General features: G+C 38.0%; 1 protein-coding gene across 1 annotated transcript in view; it reads left to right on the top strand.

Moving 5' to 3' along the window:
- Positions 1 to 265: 265 nt before the first annotated feature.
- PIK3CG (phosphatidylinositol-4,5-bisphosphate 3-kinase, catalytic subunit gamma) overlaps positions 266 to 13,917 on the top strand; it is a 29,122-nt gene continuing 15,470 nt past the window's right edge. The window contains exons 1-5 of the mRNA XM_010580879.1: positions 266 to 2,276; positions 6,589 to 6,654; positions 6,759 to 6,984; positions 10,964 to 11,067; positions 13,386 to 13,532. Coding sequence (XP_010579181.1) covers positions 273 to 2,276; positions 6,589 to 6,654; positions 6,759 to 6,984; positions 10,964 to 11,067; positions 13,386 to 13,532 — 2,547 coding nt within the window. The 5' untranslated portion in view covers positions 266 to 272. The remainder of the gene's footprint in view (positions 2,277 to 6,588; positions 6,655 to 6,758; positions 6,985 to 10,963; positions 11,068 to 13,385; positions 13,533 to 13,917) is intronic.

Raw genomic sequence — 13,917 nt, 5'->3', positions numbered from 1 at the left:
AAGCTCTATTTTAATTATTTAATCATTTGGGGGTTGTTTGGGGTTTTTTTAATATATTTGGTATTGAATTGAATAGATTACGTCTGAGGTGGTTTATTTAAATCAAATATTTATGATGAGAAATTAAGGGGAAAGGGAAACATAAAAACTGTATACATAGCAGGATTCTGACTGGCCTGTGATTTTAATTAAGAAGAGTTAAAAAATAAAAGTAAAGAAAAATGTAAATGAGAAAGTAATCAATTTGTATATTTTGCTAGATTCCTTCTGGCATGGAGTTGGGGGATTATGAACAGCCCGTTGTTATGAGAGAGGAAAACAAACGAAGGAGAAGAAGAATGAAACCTCATTGTACATCGAGTAATTTGTCATCAATGGAACTGATATCCATTGAGTTCATTTTACCTACGAGCAATAAACATACTAAAGTACCGGAAATGATGTTACTCGAAATAGCTGGCAACTGTACAGTTGAGCAAATGAAAGCACAGATTTGGATGCGTGCAATAGAGATGAGTCAAACCACAGACTTCTACCATGCATTCACCCCGGATCAATTTATTCTGCAGTATCAGAAGAAAGGGCAATGGTATGAAATTTATGATAAACATCAAGTATTACAAACATTGGACTGCATATTATACTGGAAAGTGTTACAGAAAAAGGTAGGCAAGATCTATGTTGTCCAGAAACAAAAACCATCAGAAGAAGTTCAGGAATTTCAGCGGCAACTTAACAATTTGATTGGTTATGATGTCACTGATGTAAGCAATGTGCATGATGATGAACTAGAATTTACCCGTCGCAGATTAGTCACTCCACGAATGATAGAGGTAGCCTGTAGAGATCCTAAATTGTATGCAATGCACCCATGGACTACATCTAAGCCACTCCCAGAATATTTATTTAAAAAGATCACTAATAATAACATTTTCATAATCATACATAGAGGAACAACTAGCCAAAAAATTAAAGTGTCAATAGATGACACTCCTGATATGATTCTCCACAGCTTTTTCACAAAAATGGCAAAGAAAAAGTCTTTGATGGACATTCCTGAAGATCATAGTGAACTGGATTTTGTTCTCAGGATTTGTGGCAGAGATGAGTACATTACTGGAGAGACACCAATCAAAGATTTTCACTGGATAAGACAGTGCCTTAAGAATGGGGAAGAAATCCACCTTGTCTTAGACAATCCCCCTGACCCGAATGAGGATGAGGTTCAGAAGGAAGAGTGGCCGCTGGTGGATGACTGTACAGGAGTTACAGGTTATCATGAACAATTGACAATAGATGGAAAAGATCACGAGAGAGTCTTCACTATTTCTTTGTGGGATTGTAATAGGAAATTTAGGGTGAAAATAATTGGCATTGATATCCCAGTTTTACCAAGAAATACTGATCTTACTGTGTTTGTGGAGGCTAACATTCAACACGGGCAGCAGCTCCTTTCACAGAGGAGGACTTCATCGAAGCCTTTTACAGAGGAGGTTCTGTGGAATATTTGGTTGGAGTTTGATATCAAAATCAAGGACTTGCCTAAAGGAGCACTCCTGAATCTTCAGATATACTGTGGCAAAGCACAGGGACTGTCCACAAAGACGAACCTTCCATCACATGAATCCCCCAACTCTGATTCAAAATGCAAAACTCAGCTTCTCTATTATGTAAATCTTTTGTTGATAGATCACCGTTTCCTGCTACGAAGTGGGGAGTATGTGCTCCACATGTGGAAAATTCCAGGCAAGGGGGAAGAACAAGGAAGTATCAATGCAGACAAACTCACGTCAGCAACTAACCCGGATAAAGAAAACTCAATGGCTATCTCTATTGTGCTGGACAAATATTGTCACCCAATTGCCTTGCCCAAGCACAGGATAACATCAGACCCCCAAGGGGATAGGACACGAGCTGAAATGCCCAATCAGCTTCGCAAGCAACTTGAAGAGATCATAGCAACTGACCCACTTAATCCACTTTCTCCTGAAGACAAAGAACTGTTGTGGCACTTTAGATATGAAAGCATAAAGCACCCCAAGGCATATCCTAAGCTGCTTAGCTCTGTGAAATGGGGACAACAAGAAATAGTGGCCAAAACATACCAGTTGCTAGCTAAAAAGGAGGTTTGGGATCAAAGCACTTTAGATGTTGGACTCACAATGCAACTTCTGGATTGTAACTTTTCGGATGAAAATGTCCGAGCAATGGCAGTTCAAAAACTGGAAAGTTTAGAAGATGATGATGTTCTTCATTATCTTTTACAACTTGTGCAGGTAAGGTGTATTTGCATTCTTGAACTCTGCCTTCCGGGAATATTTGCATTACCCCATCATCATTCCTGTCTTAGTAGGTCTAGTTAGTAATCCCTGGTTTTGAAGTCTTCAGTGTTTAGTCAAAGCAGTGGTAATAACCAAATTAACCTAAACCACTCTTTCTACATTTGCCTTTTGCCTGTGTTGTCATTTTTGTGTTACCATTGCCTTGTGTCTTAACAATTTGTGTCTTGGGTTTACAGTAGTATGTTTTTCTGGAAATTGTCAACATTAGCACAGCTATGATGGGAGCAAATCCTAACTGTGCTGTCTCTAATCCTGTTCGATCAGGTCTAAATCACACAGCACTGAAGAATTGTTGACCGGCTTTACCAATAGTTCAGAAATAGTGTAGACAGAGAGAAGGTAAAGGCAGATGTTGGCAAAGGCAAGGCCTGAATAAAAATCAGGGGTTGGGTTTTAGGTCAAGAATAACAGTGTAGTTACATAGTATGTTGCAGTGCCTTCAGTCTTGTACTGTTAAGGGGACCAAATTTATGTAGAAGCTTCCAAAAAATTTTAAAAAGTCAATAAAGGGTTGCTAGGACTCCATAATAAGATTAATTCATTCTGGGAAGCTGGGTGAAAAATTGTGTTTTTAATGGCATTGAGTCACCACTGTATCGATTTGAAGAGCTTTGTGTGCGGGTCTGCCAGATGAAACGTTTGGAAGGTTTGTATCAGTTATACAAGAAAATTGGTTTGTTTCCTTTTTCACAATGTGATGCCGGAGCTGGGCAGCCTGTCAGCAGCAAAGTCATGTCTGATGGCTGATGAAAGGTGTAACACTGCGGTTCTTCCTGGTAAACACAGCCCATGAAGCAAGGCAACTCTGCAGGCTTCCTACACCCGACAGGGCTCTGGTTCGTGTGGAAAGGCTGTTGCCCCGAAGAGCAGGAAATACTTTTTTCAAAGAATCAGAGGACAAAATTGGCATTCAAAATTTAAAAAAAAAAAAAGGAACTGCTGCAGCCAGGGAAGCTGTGGGATGGGGCTTTTAACTTCTGCGGGTTCAGAGAGCCCGGGTGCCCGGGAAAATGAAGTTAGTATTTGAGATTTTGCTGCGCGTCAGTAGTGCTTTAAACAAGGCCTTTTTAGCCTTGTCTTTGCTTGTCTGAAGATTAGGCTCCCCAGGCAGAATTTATGCACTTCTGCATTAACCAAAGGAGTCTCCACGGTTACCTCATTGGGCCTCCCACATAGCAGCTGCTCCATATATGCTTGGCTTGTGAGCTTTTGCTGTCTACATGTGGCTCAGCAATTTTATTTGCTTTTGCATCCAAATTAGGGGTTTGGGATGGTGATTGGTTGATATCAAAGTGCCTGAGAGAATGGGGGAAATACTGGGGTTTTTCCATTTGTTATTGAAATTATTTGTTTCCAGGAATTAAAAATTGGAGAGTTTTAAAAAGAATAAATCTCTCCAACAGTAAATTAAATTACTGTAGCATAAAATCATAGTATCTTAACTTCACTGTGTCATCTTTAGTAAGAGATGTAGTAAGAAATTAACAGATTACCATCCCCCAAAAGGCAATATATACTAGATCCCAACTTTTACCTCTCTGCTGCTTCCTTGTCTTTCCTTCCTTGGCTAACAACAGAGCATAGGCCATCAGCATCCTGCAGCAAAGTATTGGTACCACAGTGTTTTTGAAAACCCACATTTTTCAGAGAATGGGTGTCAGCCATTCCTCTGCTCTAACGGACACATCCAAGACGTTGTCTTCTGCAAACGGTCATCACTTTTCACATGAATGCCTTCACGAAAGCTTTATGGCTTATTTCACTCTGCACAGGATATTCCCATTTTACCCCCCCGTAGAGTTAGAAATCAAACAAACATTTTATTTCCCCCCAGGTTTATCCCAAATAGAAGCAGCCATACTGTAAATAAACTTATTGAACTTCCCATAAAGGTCTGTTGTTCTCTGTCCGGTTGATAACACATGGATAGGATAGTTAAAATACAACAAAATCCATTGTAAAACAAACACCAACAACTGTACTGCTTGTATATGGCAGTGAGTAAAGCTCTTCCGCTGAATTGACAAGGCAAAGGTACATGCAGGGACCTGATGAACTGCCAGTAGACTTTTTTAATAGCTAGCTTTAATTGTTGCTATTCAAATGTTGATATTTGACTTTGTGAAGAAAAAAGAAAGGTGGGATTGACTTTTTAAAATAATTTTTTCTAAAACATAAGCATAATGAGGATGCTCATAATACATTTTTCTAATATTCTTTTATGTTAAGATATATTTGCAACCTTAATACAAGGAGGTTTTGTTTTGAAGCAATGGCTGGTTGTTTGGCTGTATTTAATTCTTAAATTGTTTTTCAGGGATATGCACTGAGAACATTCACCAAAGTATATACCAGAATGAGGTTTTTAATAGGCTTTCTTGGAACTGTCAGCAAATCCATTTGAATTTATGTAATAATTACTGCTTTTGGGTGTCTTGTTGCAGTGAAAATTAATTTTCATTAAAAAACCCTCATACCTCATAATCTCATACACAAAGTAAAAGGATCTATGTATTTTAAAATCAGTTTATGTTTGTGAGTTCTCATTATCTTTCCTAAATAAGTTGGTGTTGCTTGGGGAAATAAAACAGTATTGCCGAGACAATTGCAGGTCAAGACAGTTCTTGCAGAATTATGGTACTGTAGAAGGGCAAGTCTAGTGCTTGCCTTTCTTTTCTGTCTCCTAGCCAGCAGCTGGCAAGAACAAGTCTTTGTAGCCTTTTTATAAGTTGGTTCATTGTAGAAGGTAGACTGAAAAAGCTCAATTTATTTTTCTTTTTTTTTTTTCTATTGAATAAACCCACAGGACAATTTACATTTTAGAAATAGTGTTGATATTTTGATGATAAAAAATACAACTGTTTGCTGCAGTACTTTTAAGAGTTTATAAAAACCCTGTGATTTGTTTGATGAATTTAGTAGACCTCTGCTGATGGCTTGGTTGCTTCTCTGCAAGCTGCAGACCACAGTGATCTTGAAAGAGCCATTATATTCTGTTGAATAACTATCATTAGAGGTTTGCATACTTTGTTGCTTCTGAAAGCTGAGCATACTACATGCACCGGGCTCTCTGCACATCCCTTTGTTTTCCCTTAATCTCCCTACGTGCCACTTCCTGGCGCTCTATTTCCAGAACCTGAAGCCATTCACCAACCCCCTCAGTCCATGACAGGGATTTTGTGACTCTCTTCCAGAGATTGTATGCTTCTTATTTCTCTTTTCTTGCCCTGGGATATACATGTGTACTTTTTTCCACCATTAATCTTAATACAAACCTTCTATAAACATGAGTCCCTCAAGCAACAGGAAGGAAGTTGCTGGAAAAACCACTTGGAAGTGGACAAGTTCCCTGGCACAGCCCAGTACCTGAAAGTGTGATAGTTTTCTGGTAGACCAATTCACTTGGTTATTGGGATGGGAGAGAGAATAACAGCAAAAATTTCCAATCCTGACACTTCAAAAAAGTTGTTGACCTTTTGTTTCCACCCTTTTTTGGCGGTAGCTTGGAAATATCTGTGGGATTGGATGGAGGGGAACAGCTGTTGGAAGAGAAAAAATACATCTGTGGTCACAGAGTCATTAAAAAAAAAAAAGCTCTGGTGAAGTCTTCTTATTAATTGTACTCCATTAATACAGGATGCGTATCAGAGCCTTTATTCTATTTTGTCATTCATTTAGGGGCTAAAGGCCAGATTAGGTGCTCTGAAAAGCTGCTCCGGTATCCTGTGCTTGTTGGGGAGCCCAGCAGTCAACCCTGGTGCCCAAGTCCTGAAGTGGCGGGTGTTGTCAAAACAGTGCTTTATTATTGAAAATTTTTATTAAAGAATGATTACAAATACGTCATTTCATTTGGCAGTAATCTTTTCAAGCCTTCTCAGTGTCAGTCAGACTGCAGACTGTTTTCTCATCTTGCTGTTTTTTGCTACCGCCTGAGAATGATGTTGCTTTGTTCACATGCCTTCGTGTACACAGAATGGTCTTGCTGGTTAGCTGCTCCCTGCATTGCTTTATTTGTCACATTAGTAATATACCTGAAAAGAACCTGTTGCAAAGAAGAAGTCCTTCTTGAATCAAACACAGAGAAGCCTTGCTTTGTTTTTTTCAACTTTGTTTCCTTGAAAGACCTGGTTTGTTACATGTTTTCTGCTCCTGCAGCAGTGTGTTCTCTGGATGTCATGGGTAAAGTGTAAGTGCAATGGGATCTTAAATATGTTAATAACATGTCTTCTATGTTTGTGTTATTCAGGCTGTGAAATTTGAGCCATATCATGACAGTGCATTAGCCAGATTTCTGCTAAAACGTGGTTTGAGAGTAAGTACTTCAAAATACAGTCAACTTATGCTAAAGTTACTGGCATTATTAAAACCCTCTGTCAAGAAATGCATGCTGATTGTAGTGTTTTTCTTTACCTCTAGAATAAAAGAATTGGTCACTTCTTGTTTTGGTTCTTAAGAAGCGAGATTGCCCAGTCCATGCATTACCAACAGAGGTTTGCAGTCATCCTAGAAGCCTATCTTAGGGGCTGTGGAAAAGCGATGCTACATGATTTCATGAAGCAGGTTCAAGTAATTGAATCACTGCATAAAGTCACAATGGAGATAAAATCAGTTTCTGCAGAAAAGTATGATGTCACTTCTCAAGGTATTTGCTAACAGGCATTTCTTCATTTGTAATAATAGTTTTTTCTCTTTGAGCGTGAAAATCTAGGCAGCAAATTGTACTGTTTATTTAGAAAATTAATGGATAAATTACTGTCAAAGGGCATCATTATTACTTCTTTTAAAATGCCAGTGTAAGTTAATAGTGATTGAACTAATAATACATTTGTTTGCTCATTCCATCCCAAAAAGGGAAGAATATCAATGTTGTAGACACCCAGTACTTTCCCATGCTTTGGTTTATCTTCTTGAACCTCACGCCATGCAACTGGGAAACAGCTAAGTTCTTGTCCATAACCCTCAGCTGAATGCCGGCACTGAAGAAAGAAACAACCCAGGACACAAATATTAACTGGAAATAAAGAGGAAACGTGACACTTGCCAAGAAACACAGCCTTACCCTAAACAGTCACGAAAAGACTCTTGGCAAGAAGGCTGGGGAGGAGTCCAGTACAGCCTCTGCTATGCCACAAAAGTAGCTGGTGGATCAGCAGTGAATATACAGAGCACATCTCTGGGGCTTTGTGATGTGCTGAATAGGAGTCCTGTGAGACACAGATGTGGTATTGTTAGTTCTGGTTCTTGTAAGCACTGCTTTGGAAGCCACAGTAGGGTTATGCAATGCCTGTTTACCTCTGGGTTTTGCCTGCCATTATTTCTTTTTTCCCCAACATCCTTAAAAGCTTGTTTGTCATATTCCTGTTAGTTGCTTGGTGTTGGGAGTAAGTGCGAGAAGACATATGACAATATTCAAATTCTAAAACTGTAGAGAGACCAGCTCTTCCTGCATGTTCAGCCTGGTATGGTCCAGGCCAGGAAGTCCTTGGTTCAGAAAGCCTTTCCACTCTGGTTATGCAGAAGTGGCTGTAGTGGTATTTCAAGAGAAATTTGAAGGAAGAATGCATTTATTCTTCAATATATAATGTAATATCAGTTACGTTACCACATAGTGTGAGTTAGGGGACTTACTGAACCCCCATATAAAATATTGTTTCTAAACAACTTTCTAAAATTTATCTTAAAATGATCTATAATCTAAATATATTTGGTCAGAATCCCGTGTTTTGGAAAGAAACTTTACAGCCTTGCAGATGTACAGGTCTGACAGCAGCGGTTTCCAGAATACGTTATCTTTGAAGGATATGTGGGCAAAGAATAAAAGTTTCAAGAGAAAGCAATCACATTAACACCCACCAGGTTTTGAAATTAAAGAATCTTTGTATATAATGTACAGCAGAACATTGAAAGATAACTTATATAATTGACATTTTCACTGAATAAGGCTTCCTGAAACTGTGGAGTGTCCTACTAATGCTATAACTAATTTAATTTATTCTCAGATTATTGAGGATATGATTTTTCCTACAGGCACCTTCTACTTCTTACATTTTTAAAAACGTATATCCTAAAATTTCTTCTTTATTGCTTCTTCTTTGCTCCATCATTTCTAATGTTCATAGTTGTTTATATTTTCAGTCTGAATGTTTTGGACTGTTTCGTTTCATTCTGTCATGCAGCCTTATCTAATTCTTGTATATATTTTTCTTCCTCCAGTATTTGTGGATTTTTTTAAAGAATACATTCCTTCCTGTTAGGTCTATACCAGTCGAGTAGCAATCATGCTGTCAAACTGTTTCTTTCATTTTTCCTGTAATCTCCTTGCTTATATTTGAACATAGCGAGTAATAATAAATAAATAAATTCTTAAGGTCATAGCATTACAGCTTACATAGGATTATCTGCTCTCATCACCACTCTGTTAGATGATTGTCTCCCAAGAATGTCTATGCATCTGTTTTTTCTCTTAAAATGCATAGCACTTTGTTCTTAAGCCAGATCAACTTGGAATTGTTTTAGCAAGCGCCTTCACTTGCATTTTAAAATCAGCTAATTCCTAATCTTTACTAGCTTTAATTGGTTGGCATACAATTTCAAATTACATTACATTACAACGAGGAGACTTACTGAAATCAAGCTAGATTTGTCTAGGAAATCAACGGTTATGTTTTAGAAGGCTGTTTCATAACCCAAGTTACTACAACCTAGGGTTTTTTGGGGTTTTGTTTCCTTTGGGTTTTGTTTTGTGGTTTTTTTTTTGAAAGGTGTGTAATGATAAAGTCCACTTATTAGGTCCTATATCTTGCTGTCAGATTTATTTACTTTTTACCAGAGGAGACACCACATTGGTCACCTGGCACCACTAGGTAGTTCCTTTCTAAAAGCCTTTAGGATAAGTGTAATATTTGTGTTCTGTGAGTTCTCAGGTAATTCTTGTGGCTTGACTTCCTTAATTTGATAGCAACTTTTGAAATGTCTTCATTTTCTGGACATGAGCCAGCAATGTGCACTCGCAGCCCAGAAAGCCAGCTGTATCCTGGGCTGCATCACAAGAAGTGTGACCAGCAGGTCGGAGGGGGGGTGGTCGGAGGCGGGGTGGTTCTGCCCCTCTATTCTGTGCTCTGGTGAGACCCCACCTGGAGTACTGCGTTCAGCTCTGGGGCCCCCAGCATAAGAAGAACATGGACCTGTTGGAGCGGGTCCAGAGGAGGGCCACAAAAAGGATCAGAGGGCTGGAGCACCTCTCCTATGAATACAAGCTGAGAGAGTTGGGGTTGTTCAGCCTGGAGAAGAGAAGGCCTTTTTGCAGCCTTTCAGCACTTAAAGGGAGCTTATAAGAAAGATGGGGACAGACTTTTTAGCAGGGCCTGTAGTGACAGGACAAGGGGTAATGGTTTTAAACTAAAAGAGGGTAGATTCAAGCTAGGTTTAAGGAAGAAATTTTTTATGATGATGGTGGTGAAACACTGGAACAGGTTGCCCGGAGAGGTGGTAGATGCCCCATCCCTGGAAGCATTCAAGGTCAGGCTGGATGGGGCTCTGAGCAACCTGATCTAGTTGAAGATGTTCCTGCTCATTGCAGGGGGAGGGGACTAGATGGCCTTTAAAGGTCCCTTCCAACCCAAACCATTCTATGATCGTATGGTTTTACAATTTTGTATATTAAGTATCCAGGTCCATGTCTAGCTTTCTCATTACAACTTTTTTTGCTCTTTAATTTTTATCTCCAAAATTACTTGGAACATGTATATGCAGCCTCTGCTGTGTAGCTGCACTTTCTTTTACAACAGTCTTCTGGTTTTTGTCCTAACGAAGGGTAATACCCAGTGTATTGCTTATGCTGCTAACGCCTGCTAGCTGAGGTGAACAGAGTGCATCATATGTAGTATAATGCATGTTGTTCTAAGCTGAAGGTTCAGAAGCTTGAAGTTTTATGAATGAAGAGATTCAGTTTATATACGAACATTAAAATTCTTATTCGTATAAATATACAGCAGATTGTCTTCTTACTGGAATGTGAGATTAACAAGGCTGCACTATGAAAGCAGTTTTAGGAGGATAGGAAATTCAGTATCTCTATAGTTGGAGTCCTTATGATTACAGTATAATTGATTCCAAGAATTCAAAAGCCATGAGTCTTTCTGCAAGAGCAATGAGGTAGGTCAAAATAGTACTGGAAAATGCGAGGTGCTTTTAAATGCCTCCTCCTCCTGAGCCTTTGGGGTTGATAGTTCAACATTTCCATGGCAGTTAAAAGGGCAAAATATTTTTTGGTGTGTTGTGCTGTGTTTTGTTTTTGAAATGAAAAGTGACACATTTAACACAATCTCCTAAATCTTCAGAAGAACACCAAGCACTGTGCAGTGCTTCTAACACTGCATAGAGGGCACATGACTTGTGAGGTGCTTGAAGACTTTACCTTTAGGTGTCTGAAACAGCCTTGACCATTTAATAGTCCAAGAGTCTTTCTCCATTCCTCAAATCAGGAGATCCTTGCGGAAAGCAATTTTAAAAGTAGCTAAATGGAGGTGGTTTTTAGCTAAATCATGATGCTTACCAAGTTTGATTAACTTTTTTGCCTTCCAACTTCTGATTTCATTGTGTTTTCTTACTTGTAATTGCAGTTATTGCACAGCTGAGACAAAAGCTTGAAAAACTACAGAGCAGCAGACTTCCAGAAAGTTTTAGAGTTCCATATGATCCTGGGCTAAGAGCAGGAGCCCTAGTGGTAAGTATATTCTGAGTTTCTACAAATAATTTTTGAAAAAATTCTCCTATTTGCAAGTATGTGTCATTTGGTAGAATTTTTTGCTAATAAGTCTGAAGGTCTTATTTCACTGTGAATGCAATGACATTTAATGGACTCAGTAGGTTTTTGTTGCCAAGCTTTCGGCATTTTTCTAAATGTGATAACATGCCACCATGCACTAAAAAAATGCAACAACCCATAAGATCCTAATCATTACATGGCAGTTATGACTTTTCCATTAGTTTAATCTGGGTTTTAACCAGATAACTGACTTTTTTACATTAAATACCTGTATAAATGTTTTATCTGACTTCAGGGACTTTGTGATATTCAGTTTATGCTCCTCCAGTTACTTTCTCTGTCTTACCCTGATTCATATCTGTCATTAAGGTTTAGGTCCAGACCTTCATCTTACTAACAAAAATGTCCACCTTGGCTATTTCTGATTTTTCAGTATCTCTATGTTGCTTTTGTTGTTTTTATTAGAAAATACATTAAGATTTTGTTAGAAATACGTTAAGAAACACTTGGGTTTTTCTGTGTTGCTGCCTCCAGTTCTGCGGTGAGATTACAGTGGCTTGTGTCAACTCAGAGTTAAAAACAAGATTAATAAATCAGCAGATGTGTAGTGAAAGGGAATTGGCTCATGTGTCTACTATGCAATGTGAAGTTTGGGTAAAAAAGCACAGTGAAGATCCTTGGATTCATTTGATGTGCAGCAAAGAGCCTACAAGGAAAGAATCCCTTGATTTTTCTCTTAGCTAAGGAGAGACAAACCACCCAACCTAAGGAGTTGCTGAATAGTCGGGTACTCATTTGGGTAACTGATGTTAGCTGTCTGGCCATGTTTCTGTCAAATAAACTTGTGTCTTGATAGACAGGCTGTAAGCTAGTCTATCTTCAAAGCTAGTCTATCTTCAAGCTGAGAGAGTCAAACACCTCCTAGTTGGGCATGACTGAAGTACTGTCAGTGCAGAAGTCAATACAAACATTGTTTACTCAGAAATACAGAATTTGTGGCTTCTTAAATATTATTTTCTTGATTGTATTTTTCTCTCTTTAGCCTTTTGTGTACAGAAATAACCAACTGCATGACAAAAAGTGAATTTCAAAATAAAATAAGAGATCTTTCTGGATTTTCTAGTTTTCCTTCGCTTAGGAAGTACGCCTACCAGGACCTTCCTAGATGAAGGAAGCAATAGGTTTACAAGGGAAGGTAGCTATGTCCAAAAATAGATGGATTAGAGCCTTTTTTTTCCCCCAAACTATATGAGTAAAAATAGTTGATATAACAAATGTATTGATAAGCTTTCATTTCATCTTCGTTCTAGCAAGTGCTACTTGTCCATAATCTTCAAACCCTGAAATTGGACTAGTCTAAAGGAAATATTAGAAGCAAAATCACTGTTTCTAATAAGTTCAAAGATTTGACAACTTCTTTCCTTTTTAAAAATAAGGATAGTAAAAACTGTTTTGTTTTAAACTACAAGCTCAGAACCTCAATCTACAAAAAATATTCTTCTCTGATGTCATCGATTCTGTCAGCTCTCAAACACTAATGTGCAACTGCTTTTATTATTTTAGATGGCTTTATTGTGCATAGTAACATTCAACAATGAACCAAGAATTCCAGAATAGAAAGTATTACATTCTACAGTTGTATTAGACATAACTAGTTGAGAAAATATTTTAAATAATCAATTTCAGTAGTTTCAGTGCTGAATTTCTCAAGAATAAAAATGTAATAAAACTAAATAGGGAATTTATTTTTAAATTTTATGAATGATTATGTTAAATTAGTTTCACAAATGCCATTTTCCCCATGAATATGAATGATTTGCTAAGGGAATTTAATCAAGTAATCTGGAATAACTGAAGTTGCTAGAAGTCTCAAGGGTGGATGATGCAGTAAATTGCATTGGATGATGATTATCTCCAGGTTTTGCAAAGCACTTGTCAGAGTGCTGTTGTGAGGGTCCATTATTTGCCAGTTTTGTCAGAATCTCTTGTTCTTGGTTTAAAAGGGTTTTCTTCTGTCTGAAGCAGATTTACAAGCTAAATCCAGTTTCGGAGAGTCAAGGCATGCTTTTTCCTTTATCATGGACAGTGTTAAAAGTTGTGCAGGTTCAGTGAGGCTTTATGTGGCAATTGAATACAATTGCTTACATGTGCTTTTGGTGTGTTTCTTGTGGTATAGCTGATTGGAAGTTGGTAAGCTACTCTGTAGCTGGTGTGTAAAAAAGTTAGTCGTGTTGATGTTGGAGTACAATGGCTAGCAATAAATGTGTCTTTCACAGATAGAAAAATGCAAAGTAATGGCATCTAAGAAGAAGCCCCTCTGGCTTGAGTTTAAATGTGCAGATCCAACAGCTCTATCAAATGAAACCATAGGCATAATCTTCAAACATGGAGATGACCTCCGTCAGGACATGCTTATTTTACAGGTATGATAGCTAAAATGTATAAAATTAATAATGTGAATATTTTAAAATATTTTAAAATCATTTTACTTTTCAGAATTGTGTATACCTTATCTTTACTGTCCATATGAAATACGAGGTTGTCTTTTGTTTTTTAAACTGTGTATGACAAGGCTGACATCAAAACTGGATCTTCATTCTTGTACTACAGTTTTTTTATGGTACTGTGTTGTGGGTTAAACCCAGTGGGATGGGGAAAGAGGAAAGGAAGAGTAAAAGCAAGAAGACTTGTGGGTTGAGATAAAAATTGTTTAATAAGCAAAGGAGAAGTGGAAGAAGAGAGAAAGAAAACAAAACAAGTGATGCAAAGACAGTCACTCACCACATCTCATGGGTAGACCAATGCCCA

Source organism: Haliaeetus leucocephalus, unplaced genomic scaffold (genome assembly GCF_000737465.1).
Source record: "Haliaeetus leucocephalus isolate CR32 unplaced genomic scaffold, Haliaeetus_leucocephalus-4.0 Scaffold751, whole genome shotgun sequence".
NCBI classification, from domain to species: domain Eukaryota; kingdom Metazoa; phylum Chordata; class Aves; order Accipitriformes; family Accipitridae; genus Haliaeetus; species Haliaeetus leucocephalus.
The sequence above is the reverse complement of the archived record's forward strand: the minus strand, read 5'-3'. Positions and strand labels throughout refer to the sequence as shown.